The sequence below is a fragment of the Manis javanica genome, chromosome 5, assembly GCF_040802235.1.
Source record: "Manis javanica isolate MJ-LG chromosome 5, MJ_LKY, whole genome shotgun sequence".
NCBI lineage: Eukaryota > Metazoa > Chordata > Mammalia > Pholidota > Manidae > Manis > Manis javanica.
Window position 1 is genome coordinate 102,268,052 of NC_133160.1, and position 13,966 is coordinate 102,282,017.

At 38.4% G+C, this 13,966-nt stretch overlaps 1 protein-coding gene across 1 annotated transcript in view; it reads left to right on the plus strand.

Moving 5' to 3' along the window:
- Positions 1-1,158: 1,158 nt before the first annotated feature.
- The window catches only part of LOC108393595 (estradiol 17-beta-dehydrogenase 11), a 48,819-nt gene continuing 36,011 nt past the window's right edge, over positions 1,159-13,966 (plus strand). Inside the window, exons 1-4 of the mRNA XM_037021152.2 lie at positions 1,159-2,118; positions 7,416-7,523; positions 10,524-10,655; positions 11,860-11,966. Coding sequence (XP_036877047.1) covers positions 1,363-2,118; positions 7,416-7,523; positions 10,524-10,655; positions 11,860-11,966 — 1,103 coding nt within the window. The 5' untranslated portion in view covers positions 1,159-1,362. The remainder of the gene's footprint in view (positions 2,119-7,415; positions 7,524-10,523; positions 10,656-11,859; positions 11,967-13,966) is intronic.

The window sequence follows — 13,966 nt, forward strand, 5'->3', positions numbered from 1 at the left end:
GTTTATTCAGTGGCTTACTGCGGATCCTGACCCAGAAGTCAGCTTACCACTGTGTTCTGAGAAACTGTTTCAAAACCTTTCTTTGAGAAGACATTAACAATCTTTCACAGCTGGGGGTGGGTGCAGGGATGAGGCTTTATCAATTGGTACACTAGGGCAGGGTCCCAAAGGAACACACAGTGGATATTCTAATGCTGTATGTGTGAAAGGAAGCAATAATTAGGATTGCTGATTATTCCTGAAGGATTCTACTAGGGACACAAGAACCAGACTGGTTTATTTTCTTCTCTGGAGCATTCCAGGCTGGTTCTGTTCCAGCCATGGGTGAAGGTTAAGAGTCTCTGTGTCTTGTAACAGAGGCAAGAATGGCTGCAGGACATCCTCACAGCACTGCCCAAGCCAACCTGGCTGATTTGGGGTCTCTATAGCATGCACAGCTCTCATTGCTTATGGGACCGCCATGAGGGAAACACAGAACTTCATTTTCTTTCACAAGGTGTTGGGCAGAAAAGTTTAACCAACACTGACTCTACTAGTAACACTTTAACTTGTTATGGGAACTTTAAAAAGTCTGATTTATTTGTTTACAAAACAGGGAGATAGTTTGCTTCTCTACTTCCTAGGAGGATTTTTGATAATCAAATTATTTAACATACATAGGAAAAAGCCCTGGAAATTGGAAACTTTCTATACAAGTGTTTGTACTCCTGTGAACTTGGTATTGAGGATTGTAAGAAGTTGCAGACAATAGGGCTGCTTAAGTAAGAGGAGGAAGTGCTCATGAATTACTTATGCACTTCAATTTTTTTGTGATCTTCTCTTAAATATAAAGGGTAGCCATTCGTCACTCACCGGACAAGTCTCTTTCTAAGTACTATGTCTCTCAAAAAGCCCCAGGTCCATTACTGTCAAGAACTGAATTGAAAAAATACATGTAACAATCATTAAGTTCTTAATGCACACAAACCCACAGAGGGTCTTTTCTTTCAGTAACCCAGCTCTAGGATTTTTTTAGATCACTAGTTATCTATTGAATACGCAACATATATTGGCTACTAAACCAGAAGTTACATAGGTAATCTTTATACAAGTTGATTTTCTTTCCATTGTATTTTTCTTTCTGCAGGCAGACATGTATTTACTTGGATGAAGACACAATTACTAACGTGCAGTATATGTTTTTTCGCACATTCTAAGAGGTTGAGTGAAAAAGTTTATGCAAATATACTGCTCTTCCTTGTGGAAACAATCCCCTATGATATGATCAGATTTTTCCCGGAGCTTGATATTCCCTGTCCTTAAAAGGACAAAATTCTCTCTGTCCTCCAGAAATCCGCCTAGCCCAAACTAAAATGCGACGCTATGTTATTTATCAGCTGGGAGGGAGCTGCACAATTGGCCTTCTCCCCAGGTTTCCTTAAGGCAGAAAACTCTATTTGCATCCCCGTACTAGTGATGGGCAACCATCAAGTTTCAAAGAAGCATCTGGACTGCGGACCCAGTCAGTTACCTAACAGTGCGAGAAATTTATCGAATTTAGGTAAAAGCAAATGGCAACTAGCCCTCCAAGGTCGGCTCACGGGACTGGGAGAGAGTGAGGAAAGAACGCCCGGGGCATTGCCCCGTCGGGCTGCTCGTACTAGGAAGCCCTGCAGCCCGGGATTTTGTCCCTCCCAGATTTCTGAGCCAACGTGCGGTCGCTCCGCACTGCAGCCCGAGCCAATTGCAAAGGACCTAAACCAAGTCCAGCCCAGCGGAAGGAACGGTTTCAGAATTGTTTGTTTCTTGCTCTTGCCCTTCCTTGCTCTTGTTTTTTATTCTCTCTGGTGTTTGACGGAACAACTCCCCAGAAGCAATTATTGTGACTGGCAGAAGAAAACAACACAAAAGCTAGCGGCAACCGACAGGATGAAATTCTTTCTGCAGTGCCTCCTGCTTCTGCCCTTACTGATCGTCTTCACCGTAGAGTCTCTACTGAAGCTTTTTATTCCCAAGAAGAGAAAATCAGTCACCGGAGAAATTGTGTTGATTACCGGAGCTGGGCATGGAATTGGGAGACTGACGGCCTATGAATTTGCCAAACTTAAAAGCAAACTGGTTCTGTGGGATATAAACAAGGTAATAGTGCTTTTGTGTTTTACTTCCTGACACCTTTAATCTGTAAGCACGTATGCATTTTGCAGACAGCAACGCCTTACAGCATCTCTGTAGAGTAGGTCGAAAAATTACTATTGCCGTTTTATAGGGGGAAAACTTGGATTGATTGATGTGTTTATGATCACATGATAAACGGATCTAGAAGATAGAAGGTTCCCAGTTACTGCCCATTAACTAATTTGACATTGTAAATTTAGCCTCACTTTTGGTTTGAAAATAATTTGTAGTCTCCTGAACCTGATTTCTTAGGTTCATCTATCTTAATCATACAGAAAAAGTAATAGTTTTAGCTAGTATATTAAAAGAGGAAGAGTTTTGTTCCTATTAAGAAAAACAATCCTACTTGCAGTTACTGAGGTGAGCTTAAAAGATATTCAACAGAAAGCAACATTGCTGTGCCATAGTAATTGCCAACAGTAAAATTTTAAATCATCTCTTAGTTAAAAAATAATAACAAAGAAAAAATCTTCAGTGTAATATTTTAGCAGAATAGGTATAGGCTTAAGGAAGAGAGAAGGACTTAGAATCTTACCTTTTATTTGGTCAGTGGTTGATTGATGAAGAGGTTTCCAGGAGGCACCTGACACCCAATACCCAGTTTGTCCAAACTTTTCTCTGACTCAGAGTGAAGTGCATTTACCTAATAAATATTTATTGGACACACCTCTCTGCCAGGCACTGTTCTGATGCAGAACTGAGGATATAGCAGCGAAGAAAACATGAACCTCATGAGCTAGGGACAATAAATAAGACAGGCTCTAAGAAAATATGCAATGTTGGGTGGTGATAAGTACAGGGGAAAAAGTATCATATGAAAGGAGATGGGGACTCTGTATGGTGGGTGGACAGGTGTGAGAGAGTTGATTTTACACAGAAGGCCTCAATGAGATGGATATGACCATTGAGTCAAGAACAGAAGAGGCTGAGGGTATAGTGAGCCCCTCACACATCTCCGCAGAGAGGGAGCAGCAAATGCAGAGCCTGGCACAGAGTGAGGGAAGGGAGCGAAATAATTAAAAAGGTCTAGATCTGTGCTGTCCAAATACATGTAGGCAGTAGCCATTAGCCACCTGTGGCTATTGAACATTTGAAATGTGGCTTGTCTGAATTGACATATGGTGTAAATTTCCGTGGGATTTCAAAGACTCGGTATGAAAAAAGGAATGTAGAATATCTTATAAATAACTACTCTTTGGATTACATGTTGAAATGATATTTCATAATAATAAATTTCAGATATTTCAAATATTTTGGATATATTAAAATATACTACTAAATTTAAAAAATGTTTAATTTGACTACTAGAAAAATTAATATATATATATAGGGCTTGCATTTTATTTCTGTGGGACAATGCTGGTCTTGAGACTTAAGGAACAGTGTCTCCCGATCATAAAGATTCCTCTAGGATACTCACTGTGCTTCATTCAGCTTTTCCTGGGAGAGCCAGTGGCAGGTCTGAGCCAGTTTGTATTGAAGAGGTTCCTCCAGCCGCTGGGTTGCAGGGAAAGCAGTTGGAAACTAGTGTGATAATCCAGGTAAGAGATGATGCAGGCTTGGCAGAACAGTGGAACTGGCCCGAAAATTAAGGATGAGGTAGTGAATTTTTATTATGCTAAATTCATTTAATTTAAATAATCCACTGTTTATTTTGAGATGATGCCCTTACTATTTTTTGTGGATAATATATGTATATTGGTTAATGAAATTACAATGATAGTTGCTGTGTTTGTTTTTAATGTCCTTATTTGGTCAAATAAAAGGCTGGCAGTCCTCATTCAGTATATACACCCCAGTCAACTTTTCTTGGAATTGTACAGATTTAAAAATTATAAAAGTCTGAGAACCACTATACCTGCACTATGCCTGATTGGGGAAGGGGAGTAGGGTGGAAACTTCAAGAAGTCCAGGCAGCAGAACCTAGAGATGTAAAACTCTTGGACTAGAAGATATGTGGAGAATGAGTGAGAAAGTGAAGTTGAGTTAAGACGGATCAAGCTGGAATGGCAGGGAGGGACCAGATCAAATAATTCTTTTCACCTAGGGTGCAAAGACAAATTGTCCCCAGAGAAAATGGCTCAGATTAACTCAAGCAGCAAGGAGAGCAGTGTCCAAATACAATCATCTCTGGATGTCAAGGATGGACGTCTCCCTGTTCACTATGAAGGCTACAGAAAAGGAACATGAATTTAGGAGAGACTGGTGGTGGCTTCAGCTTTGTTATTCTACTGAGACTGATGCCATGAATTATTCATTCTGTTTTGTATAGATAATCCCCTGTTTCTTGATCATTCTCACTCCCATGCCTGGTTAGATAAATTCAGAAAGATAAATTTACAGTTAGTGGAGGGCACATAGTACATGCTGAAAAAGCACTTATTGGATGGAAAAGTGAATTAATGAATAATTAGGGAAACATAATGGAAGATCTCAGAAAAACATTTAGATTTTTTGTAATCTAGGTAATGGGCAAAAAGTTTTAGTTGTGGGGATAGAGAGCAAAGAATGATAAGTAAAGATCAAAGGAGAGCCCAGGATTAAAATTTGAAACTGAATCCAGCACACTGGGAAAAAAGTTAACAAAGAAGATCTTAAAGAATGATGAGCAATTCCATTGTGCTGAGAAAATTTTTAAAGGCGGAATCCATTCTCTCCTGAAGGTCTGCTTATTTTTTATTTCTTATCAAATCAATATGGAAACTGTATAAAATTTTTCCTGGCAGAATTTAGAACTTAAATTTGTTGCGCAGTTCAGAGGATGTGGAAAGCAGACCCTAGTCCTAAGTTCAGAGGACCAAGCAAATAGCAACAGCAGGACTGCAGATGTGAAGGACGAACAGCTTTACCTCTACATGCTCAGTCGTTTGACACAGAAAGTCAGCCATTAATAAGCAAATCTCTGAGAATGGAATAAGTAGTAAATGGTTTTTTATTATAAAATTTGTTCCAAATAAGGACTGAGTTTCATAAAGATAAGACCCAAAGAATCAGTACAATATACTTTTAAAAAATTGTTATTGTGGTAATAATATATATATATATATTCATTTCAGGCATTTTTAAGTGTACAGGTCAGTGGCATTAAGTGCATTCACATTGTTACACCGGACTTCTACGTCCTGAACTTTGTCATCATCCCAAACTGAGCTTTGTACCCATTAAACAATTATTACTCATTCCCCTTCCCCCAGTCCCTGGAAACCACTATTCTACTTTCTGTGTCTCTCTGATTGACTACCTAAATTCAGTACTTACATACTGGAATTTTGCAATGTTTGTCCTTTTGTATCTGGCTTATTTCATTTCACTTAATATCCTCAGGGTTCATCCACATTGTAGCATGTGTCAGAATTTTCCTTTTGAAGGCTGGATAATATTCCATTGTGTGTATATACCACATTATTAAAAATATACTTTTAAAGGAAGTGCTAAGAGGTGCTTATTAGGTACAGGAGGACAACATAAGATTCACGTGGATGTTTTGATGGTCCTAGGGGAATAAGGGCTCCTTACCAGAGTGTACTGCATTTTGTAGGGGAGATTTCAGCCAAGGGAAAATACCCTATTTTCTTTTACTGCCCCAATGAGGTCAACATGCAAACTGTTAGTTTTTTCCATGACTGTTCAGACTTGGGTTTTCTGCAAAAGCAGTTGTTGTTTACTAGCAAATTTGCACACTAGTGTTCTGTTTTATCATTTTCTCTGCAGATAAATGTAAGCTCTCTTACTGCATTTACTGTGGGAAACATGTCTGCTTCTCCATTAGTTAATTTTTTGGCTTGCAGGGTTCACAGACTAAGCCTCAATTCAAGGTATTATTTGAGATATCCTTTAAAATAAAAAAGCTAAAAAATTGGTAAAAAGCAAGTCAACAAACAAGCAAAAATAGAAACAAAAAATAAAAACAGAAACCCAAGGTCTGATCCTAAATTTAAGATGACTCAAAAGCAGTGCCCCCAGCTGGGCTCATCATTCCTTTTCTCAAATCTGCTCTCTCCTTGTGTTCTCCTCCTGGTATGTGGCCAGCTACCAAAACTAAAGAGCAAGGAGGTCAGCTTTGGTTCCTGCCTGTGCTCCTCATCCAGTCACCAAGTCCTGCTGACTTTGCCTCCTAAAGATAAATTTTAAAGATTATTCTCTTCTCCACATTTTTTTCTTCTCATGCCACAATTCAAACTTGGTCATCTCTTGCCTGATCACTGTAACTGCTTCCTAATTTTTCTGTCTTCATCCAGTGTTGACCCCTAAACTCTGCCCTCCATGCATTAGGAAGAGTAATCAATACAACACACAGATCTGATTCTGTGAGTTAATCAGTGGCTCCCCACCAACTTTTTGGATAAAACTTAACGTGGCTTAAAATGCCCTTTAATCGGGACTCCTGCTGGCCTTGACCTTTATGACCCAGCATCCCCAGTCGGCTGGTGCTGCTTTCCCACAGGATGTCTCTCCTTCCTGTCCCTTTGCTTGCTCTCTGCCTGGCATGTGCTGTCCCCTCTCCTTACCCAGCTGTTCTACTTACACTTAAGACCTAACTCAGGTGCCTCTTCTACTAGAATTGTACTGCATGCTGCTGCTCTGTGTTCCCCTAACTGTATATAGCTATATTACTATACTTAGTACAAACATATTAATTTGAACCAGATGTAACTGCCAATATTCAATCCTTTATTCTGAAACAATGGCAATTCCCTACCTAAATATTATGCTTATTTTATGTTTGTTTCTGCAACACTCTGAGCTTGCTATAGTCAGAACTCTTTCTCATTAATCTTTGTGCCCACAAGGGTCTTTTGAGCACCATAAATACAACCTACACATTGAAGTGTTGGAGGAATGAGTGAATGAAGGAACTGTGAATAAAGTTAACTGTGGTTAACTCCTGATTTATTTTGCAGCCCCAAAATTGATGTCCATTAGTAGTTTTTAGTGACAAAAAAAAAGCTTAATGGTATTTTTTAATACCTCATGTGGAATACACACACATACATACATTTGCAAAATATGTAAAATCCATGAATACAAAATTAGTATTCTAAGATACTTTGCTTGCTTTGAATTTAGTTCCAAGTAACATAAGCTAGTCAAAGCACTGAGAGTAAAGTATGCCTCTATCTCTGCCAAAAATACGTCAGCTAAATTCTTGCCCAATCCTTGTTCAAAGAATCTGCCTACCATTAATTATTTTCAGCTGTTGATATAAAATATGCTCATGTTATTTTCTTTGTTGGCCTTGCCCTTTGTGTTGCTCTTCATAGCATGGAATTGAGGAAACAGCTGCTGAATGCAGGAGACTGGGTGCAAAGGCCCATGCCTTTGTGGTAGACTGCAGTAACCGAGAAGATATTTACAGCTGCGCAAAGCAGGTGAGATTTTACGTGTGGTTAGAATTATATCGTGTTCAAGCTGAGAAGGATTTTGGAAATGACCCAGTCATGATGCAGAGTAACAGAAGTTTGGCAATTTGCCCAGGGTTGTACAGCCGGATAGTGACAGACCCAGAACTAGAACCTAGAACTGAAGTTCCCAGACTTCAGTGTGTTCCAGAATCTTCCAGGAAGCTTACTGAAAAATAGGTACCCAGAGGTTTTCTTTCAGTAGGTCAAGGCCTGGGCCTAGAAATCTGTGTGCTTAGAACCGTGCGTACCCACACCTCAGCCATCTGAAGCTGATACAGGTCAGTACTTGGAAGACACCGGCAGGGTCTTCTGAAATCTACTCAGAGAACTGGGCTGGGAAGTTAGGGTAAACCTGACTTTATCAGGCATTGATCATAAATAGATCTATATTTCTATAAAGCATTATTTTCCTTTGTATATAACTGAGACGTGCTATGTATAGTGGAGTTTTACTCTGAACACATTCATACTTGTACTTGGTAACTAAATACTGTAATGGTAAAAAGGTCAGTAGAATTACCTAAGCAAATTCCTTAAAATAGACATTCTTGGACTGTAACCCCTGGGTCTTCTGGTTCACTACAATATGAAGATTTTTCAGCTAGACTTGAGAACCTCCTTGTTAGGGAATCTTAGATCAAGGGCATTTTTAACTTGTTATTAAATTGTAATCGTATATTTCAAATTGATGCCTCTATTATTGGTGAGGCCTGAGCTAAGTCAAAAGAATAAGTAGGATTGTCCAAGTCAGTGGTGAGAAATCGCTTTCCTGAAAGAGGGTACAATAAGAGCAAGGCTTGTAAGCAAGAAACATCTGTACTTAACAGTATCTGTTTTACCTAAATCAGCCGTGATTTTCCTTCATAGATATGTGCATTCTTCCAGGGAATTCTGGCTATGTCCCTGCATGTCACTTCAACTCTCTGTGCCTGAGTTTCCTCAGTTATAAAATGTGGGTAACAGCAGTGCCTAACTCACAGGGCTCTTATGAGGATTAGGTGAACTAATGAGGTGAAGTTCTTAGAACAGTATCTGGCATGCAGTAATCACTTTGTAAGAATTAGTTATTAGTATTTTATTATAAATGCCAATATTATCTATAAAATTTTGTTATTAGTCATTATTAGGGGGATCTACTAGCCTAGTATCCTGTTACCTAAATAGAAAATGTTCATTTCTAGAATCATCTGCGAATGGGCTTTTCTGGAAAACATAATTTTATTATTTGAAGCTATTCCATGTATTTTAACCATAGTAGGGTTTTTTTTTTGGTATCATTAATATGCAATTACATGAGCAACATTGTGGTTACTAAATTTCCCCCATTATCAAGTCCCCACACATGCCCCATTACAGTCACTGTCCATTCGCGTAGTAAGATGCTATGGAGTCACTACTTGTCTTCTCTGTGCTATACTGCCTTCCCCAGGCCCACCTTACATTATGTGTGCTAATTGTAATGCCTCTTATTCCCCTTATCCCTCCCTTAACCATAGTGTTTTTACTGAAATTTTTCTAAGATAAACTATATGCTCACACTGAGTATACACAATGAATGACCTGTGATTGTTAGATATTTTGATGCGGTTATTTTGGTATCAGGATATTTTTATACACCTAAACAATTAAACGTATGGCCTGTTTTCACTATTAAGAAAGGTGTAAACCATACATTCACATCCTAGGGAGATGATAGGTGACATTGAGGAGCTCAAGGATGAAGGAAGGACCAAGGGTGTCTGGGCAAATTGTTTGGCAATATAAAACAGTAATTTATATTTTGAGTCATTCATTTGGAGACAATACATCAGCTTTATCAATTCAATCACATAAAAGGTCCTGTTTTTCTCAATAACTTAGGAACATTATTCTAAACAACAGTATTCATCTTGGGCTAGAGATGTGGATATAATACAGATAGTGTTGATCAAGGGCCAAATAACTTCACTTGACTCTTTAATAATTTAAATTAACCTGATAAAATTAAGTTTTGGCTGACAGCCTTTAGTGACGGCACACCGATGTCCTACTGGGATGCTGACAGGTTTTTCCTTTGCGTTTGAGGTTTGTGGCTTCTCTTAGGCTCTGAGGTCCCAAGGTCTGGGAGAGTCCCAGCTACATGTGGCCTTTAGTGGCTGTGTGATCTTGGACAAGAAACTTGGCTGTTCTAAGTTTCATGTTTCTCATCTTTAAAGTGAGCATACTGAGTTGCTAGCTCATAGAATTGTTGTGAGAATTAAGTGAGAAAGCTTTTAATAGGCTATTCGCCACCGCTCTCAGTCGCCCAACACACGACAGCACTAATTAAATAATGATAATTCTAGTTGGCTTTTATTTGCACCACAATGCATAACAAAATGCATAGTTACTCTAGAGTCCACCCACCAAGAAGGTTAGATACTCAAAGAACTGTAAAAATATTGAGTAAGACATTCTGGCATCGCCAGCCCTGAAGCCCACAGCCCCTTGGCCTCCTGTGCCATCCTGTCCAACAGAGAACAGTTGATGAGTGAAAGAATGGAGCAACCACAAAAATAAAGACAGAGAAAATGTGGCCAGCTTAATGGTATAATCAGTTTTACATAGTTTCCCATAGTAGTCCCTGCAGTTGCCAATGAATTTAACTTTTTTTTCTGCTTACCTTTGAAAGTACTATTTAAAAAAATAAATGTTGCTTATTTGTCACTTAGTTTTTCTTAGCCAAATGCCTCCTGGGCTATAATCAATAGAGCAAAGTCAAGAGACTGAATTGCAGAGGAAATTTTATACCTATAGATTTGTAGGTGAGCTTCTTTTGAAATAAAGTACCTGAAATTAAAAGGTTCTTTTTTTCCATGTTGGCACATAGATTACAAATTTGTTTTTTTCCAAGTCTAATAGAAAAACACTTCTTTAATAGTCATTGCATGCAAATCTACCCCCCTACTTCTTAATGATACAAATACTTTTCTTATTTAATTTTTAAAGGTGCAGGCAGAAATTGGAGATGTTAGTATTTTAATAAATAATGCTGGTGTAGTCTACACATCGGATTTGTTTGCTACACAAGACCCTCAGATTGAAAAGACGTTTGAAGTTAATGTGCTTGCACATTTCTGGGTAAGTATGATTTCCCTTTTGTAAAATCCAAATATTAAATTTAAGAACTTCTAGCAGTCATAAGGACATATCAAGTCAATACTGAAGTTTTCTCCAGATACCAAGAGATCATTTTTCATGCTACAACCAAATCTCATCAATTCTTCTTCTCCCTCCTCAAAAAGTATTAACAATGTTAATTAACTAATTAATAATAAACATCAGGTGTTATGTGTGTTTGGGTTCTCAGTCAGATCCTCATGTCTCTATGTGATCCTGTTTAGAGTTGAAGGAAGGGATTATGGGTCAACCGAATTATCTTCTGTGATTCTATAAAAGGTGAACCCAGTTTGCTTTCACATGCCCATGTGACCCAGACCTCATGTTATTTCCTGGCCCCAAAGTTGTAAACATTATTATGACTCACTGTTCAGTCTTAAATAATAAATAAGGGGTCATTGGGGGGCAGTAAGTAGGAAAAGGAAGAGGGAGGAAAGAGAAAGGGTGTGTTTCTGAAGAGTCCAAATACTGTCCAAATAGCCAGTTCCTAAAAGAGTCCCCCAAAGTTTTCCTGACTGTGACTCTGGGATGAGTAATCTCAAAAGAATATTGGAATTGGTGAAAGTAAAATATTATTTAATGTCAATTTTCCCAAGTTTTTGGCATCTGTCTTTGTATTTTTATGACTTACAAGTTTATCTTTCTGCATCCGTTAGAACATAGGTTATTGTCTTGTTGCTGAATCCCAATCATATAATAGTGCTCAATACATTTTTATTGCATGAGTCACTCAATGACTGCTGAAGATTGCTGTGCACTTCACTATTTTGATGGCATAACCATACTATTTTCTAACAGTTTCACATTAAATGTAAATTATTTTGATAACTCTTAATTATTATACTGATTCATTACACCTGTATCCAAGATGATAGAAGACATCAATGACAAAAAGTGGAGAATTGGGGTCATAAGAATTTCACAATTTAAATGACATGGGTTCGCAAAGTTTTCAATATCCAATATCCACTGATTGGTTTAGTTTGTCTAATCTAGGCACCCTATACAATTGCCCCATGTTGCCACACTGGGTGATTAATCTAGGTTTTTTCATTTATGTAGGAACAATATTAACAAAATATATCTTTGTTTCAAAATATTCCCAGTAGGTCTCCTAATCAGAAATAACAGTATTTTTTTCTCTCTTAATAAAAACTATTCCTAGACTACAAAGGCGTTTCTTCCAGCAATGATGAATAATAATCATGGCCATATCGTCACTGTGGCTTCAGCAGCTGGGCATACTGTGGTCCCCTTCCTACTGGCTTATTGGTAAGTGAACGTGTGTTTCCATCATTGTCTTCTATGCTTAATTTGTGTGTGATTTCTTACCCTGTCTAATGAGAACTATAGACTTGAAGTTGCTAAAATGGGCAGAAAGTAGCACGAAGTCTCTTGTACAACAGCACTCAAACCATTAATCCCCTCCTAGGTTGACCATTCAAGATGTGGCTACAGGGAAATTATCCAGTTAGAAGCCAAGTGCTTAAAGCATTTCTCATTCCATTTAGCAGCAAGGAATTATAAAGCAAGAATAATACTTTTGTACCATGAACAAAAGTTAATAACTTTCAGTAAAGTAATTTTGTGGAAACAAAACAGTGTAAAGAAAAAGAGTATAATCTTGGACTCCAAATGTTAAAAGCATCTGAACAATGGAATTGTTGTAAAAAAAGGAAGTATAATCGTTTTCTGTTTAAAAATACATGCCTTGCAATAATTAAAGAACTTACATAGCAAGCAGAGCACAGAAGTGGTATGTTCCACTGTATGCTGTAAAGAATTGGTCAGTGAGGCCACCAGAGCCAAGGTAATCCTACTGGTTGTACACACCCTGAAAGTTGTTGGCCATTTCTATATTTTAGTAAATAATAGCTCTTAAAATGTTGAATTATAATTATGCAAATAAATATGAATACACATGATGCTCAATTTTGTTTTCTACCATAGTACTCTTTTAGAATAAAGTATCTAAACTGTAGAAACAACATACATGTAGTTTTATATGTAGCCATAGATATGTGTATAAATATATGCAATAGGCATAGATGGGTGGGTAACTTGTTTTTATATAAATGTGTGTATGTGTATATTGAGTTTTAAAAGTGTGCAAGGATATTACCAAACTGATTTATTCTAATCATACCTAGAGAGCTAGAGAGTGGTTATTCTTTGGTAATGGCAAGATAAATAATTTTCTTTTCTTTTTTTTCATCTCCTTCCTTCCTTCCTTCCTTCCTTCCTTCCTTCCTTCCTTCCTTCCTTCCTTCCTTCTGTCCTTCCTTCCTGACCATGTATTTGTTTCTAGTTAAAAAAGTAAAATATTCCTTCCTTCCTTCTGTCCTTCCTTCCTGACCATGTATTTGTTTCTAGTTAAAAAAGTAAATACAGTCTTCCATTAAGTTATTGTTTTTTTTAAAAGAGATCAGATAACCATTGCAGCAGTCACAGAACAGACCTATGGTGTCCATATTGTGTATTATCTCTTTCAGAGCCAGTTTAAGTCAGGCAATTAGCCCCACTAGCCATCAAAAGCTAATACAGTTTGGCACTTCTCTCACTTCCTGGATGAAAGATGGTTGCCGGTGCGGCCGCTAGGTTACTGCATGACATTCCCCTCCCCTGCCAGTTGTTAGTCCCCAGGCACAAGGCAAACAAAGAGAATCAGAGTCCAACATAGTTATGAGTGATATCACACTTTCTGCTTCCCTTTGCCATAGTGCATACTAGAGCTCATTTTATTTTGATTTGATTCTACTCCACTGAGTGTTCAGCAGCGACAACCAAGAAAAAACATGCTTTGTGTGAGAAACATTTATTTTGGTGACTGGTGGTGGTGCTTTCAGCAGAAGTAAAGGTTCTCATCAAGGGTTGTCAGAGCAGGTGTGATGCGCCCAGTTGTGGAGACTGTGCCCTACATAGTCCTAGGGTGCACTGTTCACATGCAGATCCTCTCAAACTTGAATGCTTTTCCAGCAGATGGCAGGGAAGTAGTGTGAGAAGAGAAGTAGTTTTTTCTAATTCACACAGTTGCCCTTTGGGCTAGAAGGCAGGGTTGCAGCCACACAAGCGGTTCGTGCATTTTCAGCCTTGGGACAGATCTGCGGTTTGCCTGCCCTTACAGAACTCCTCCTGGGTTCTCAGCTCTCATGGGCCTGAGCTGCTGCAGTCTGTGGTCCTTACTGACCACAATTATCTTCAAGTTGTGTGGCTCTCTGGGTTTTGCTCAGCATCCAGTCAACGGTAGAAAGTTCCAGAGGGACACACTGAAG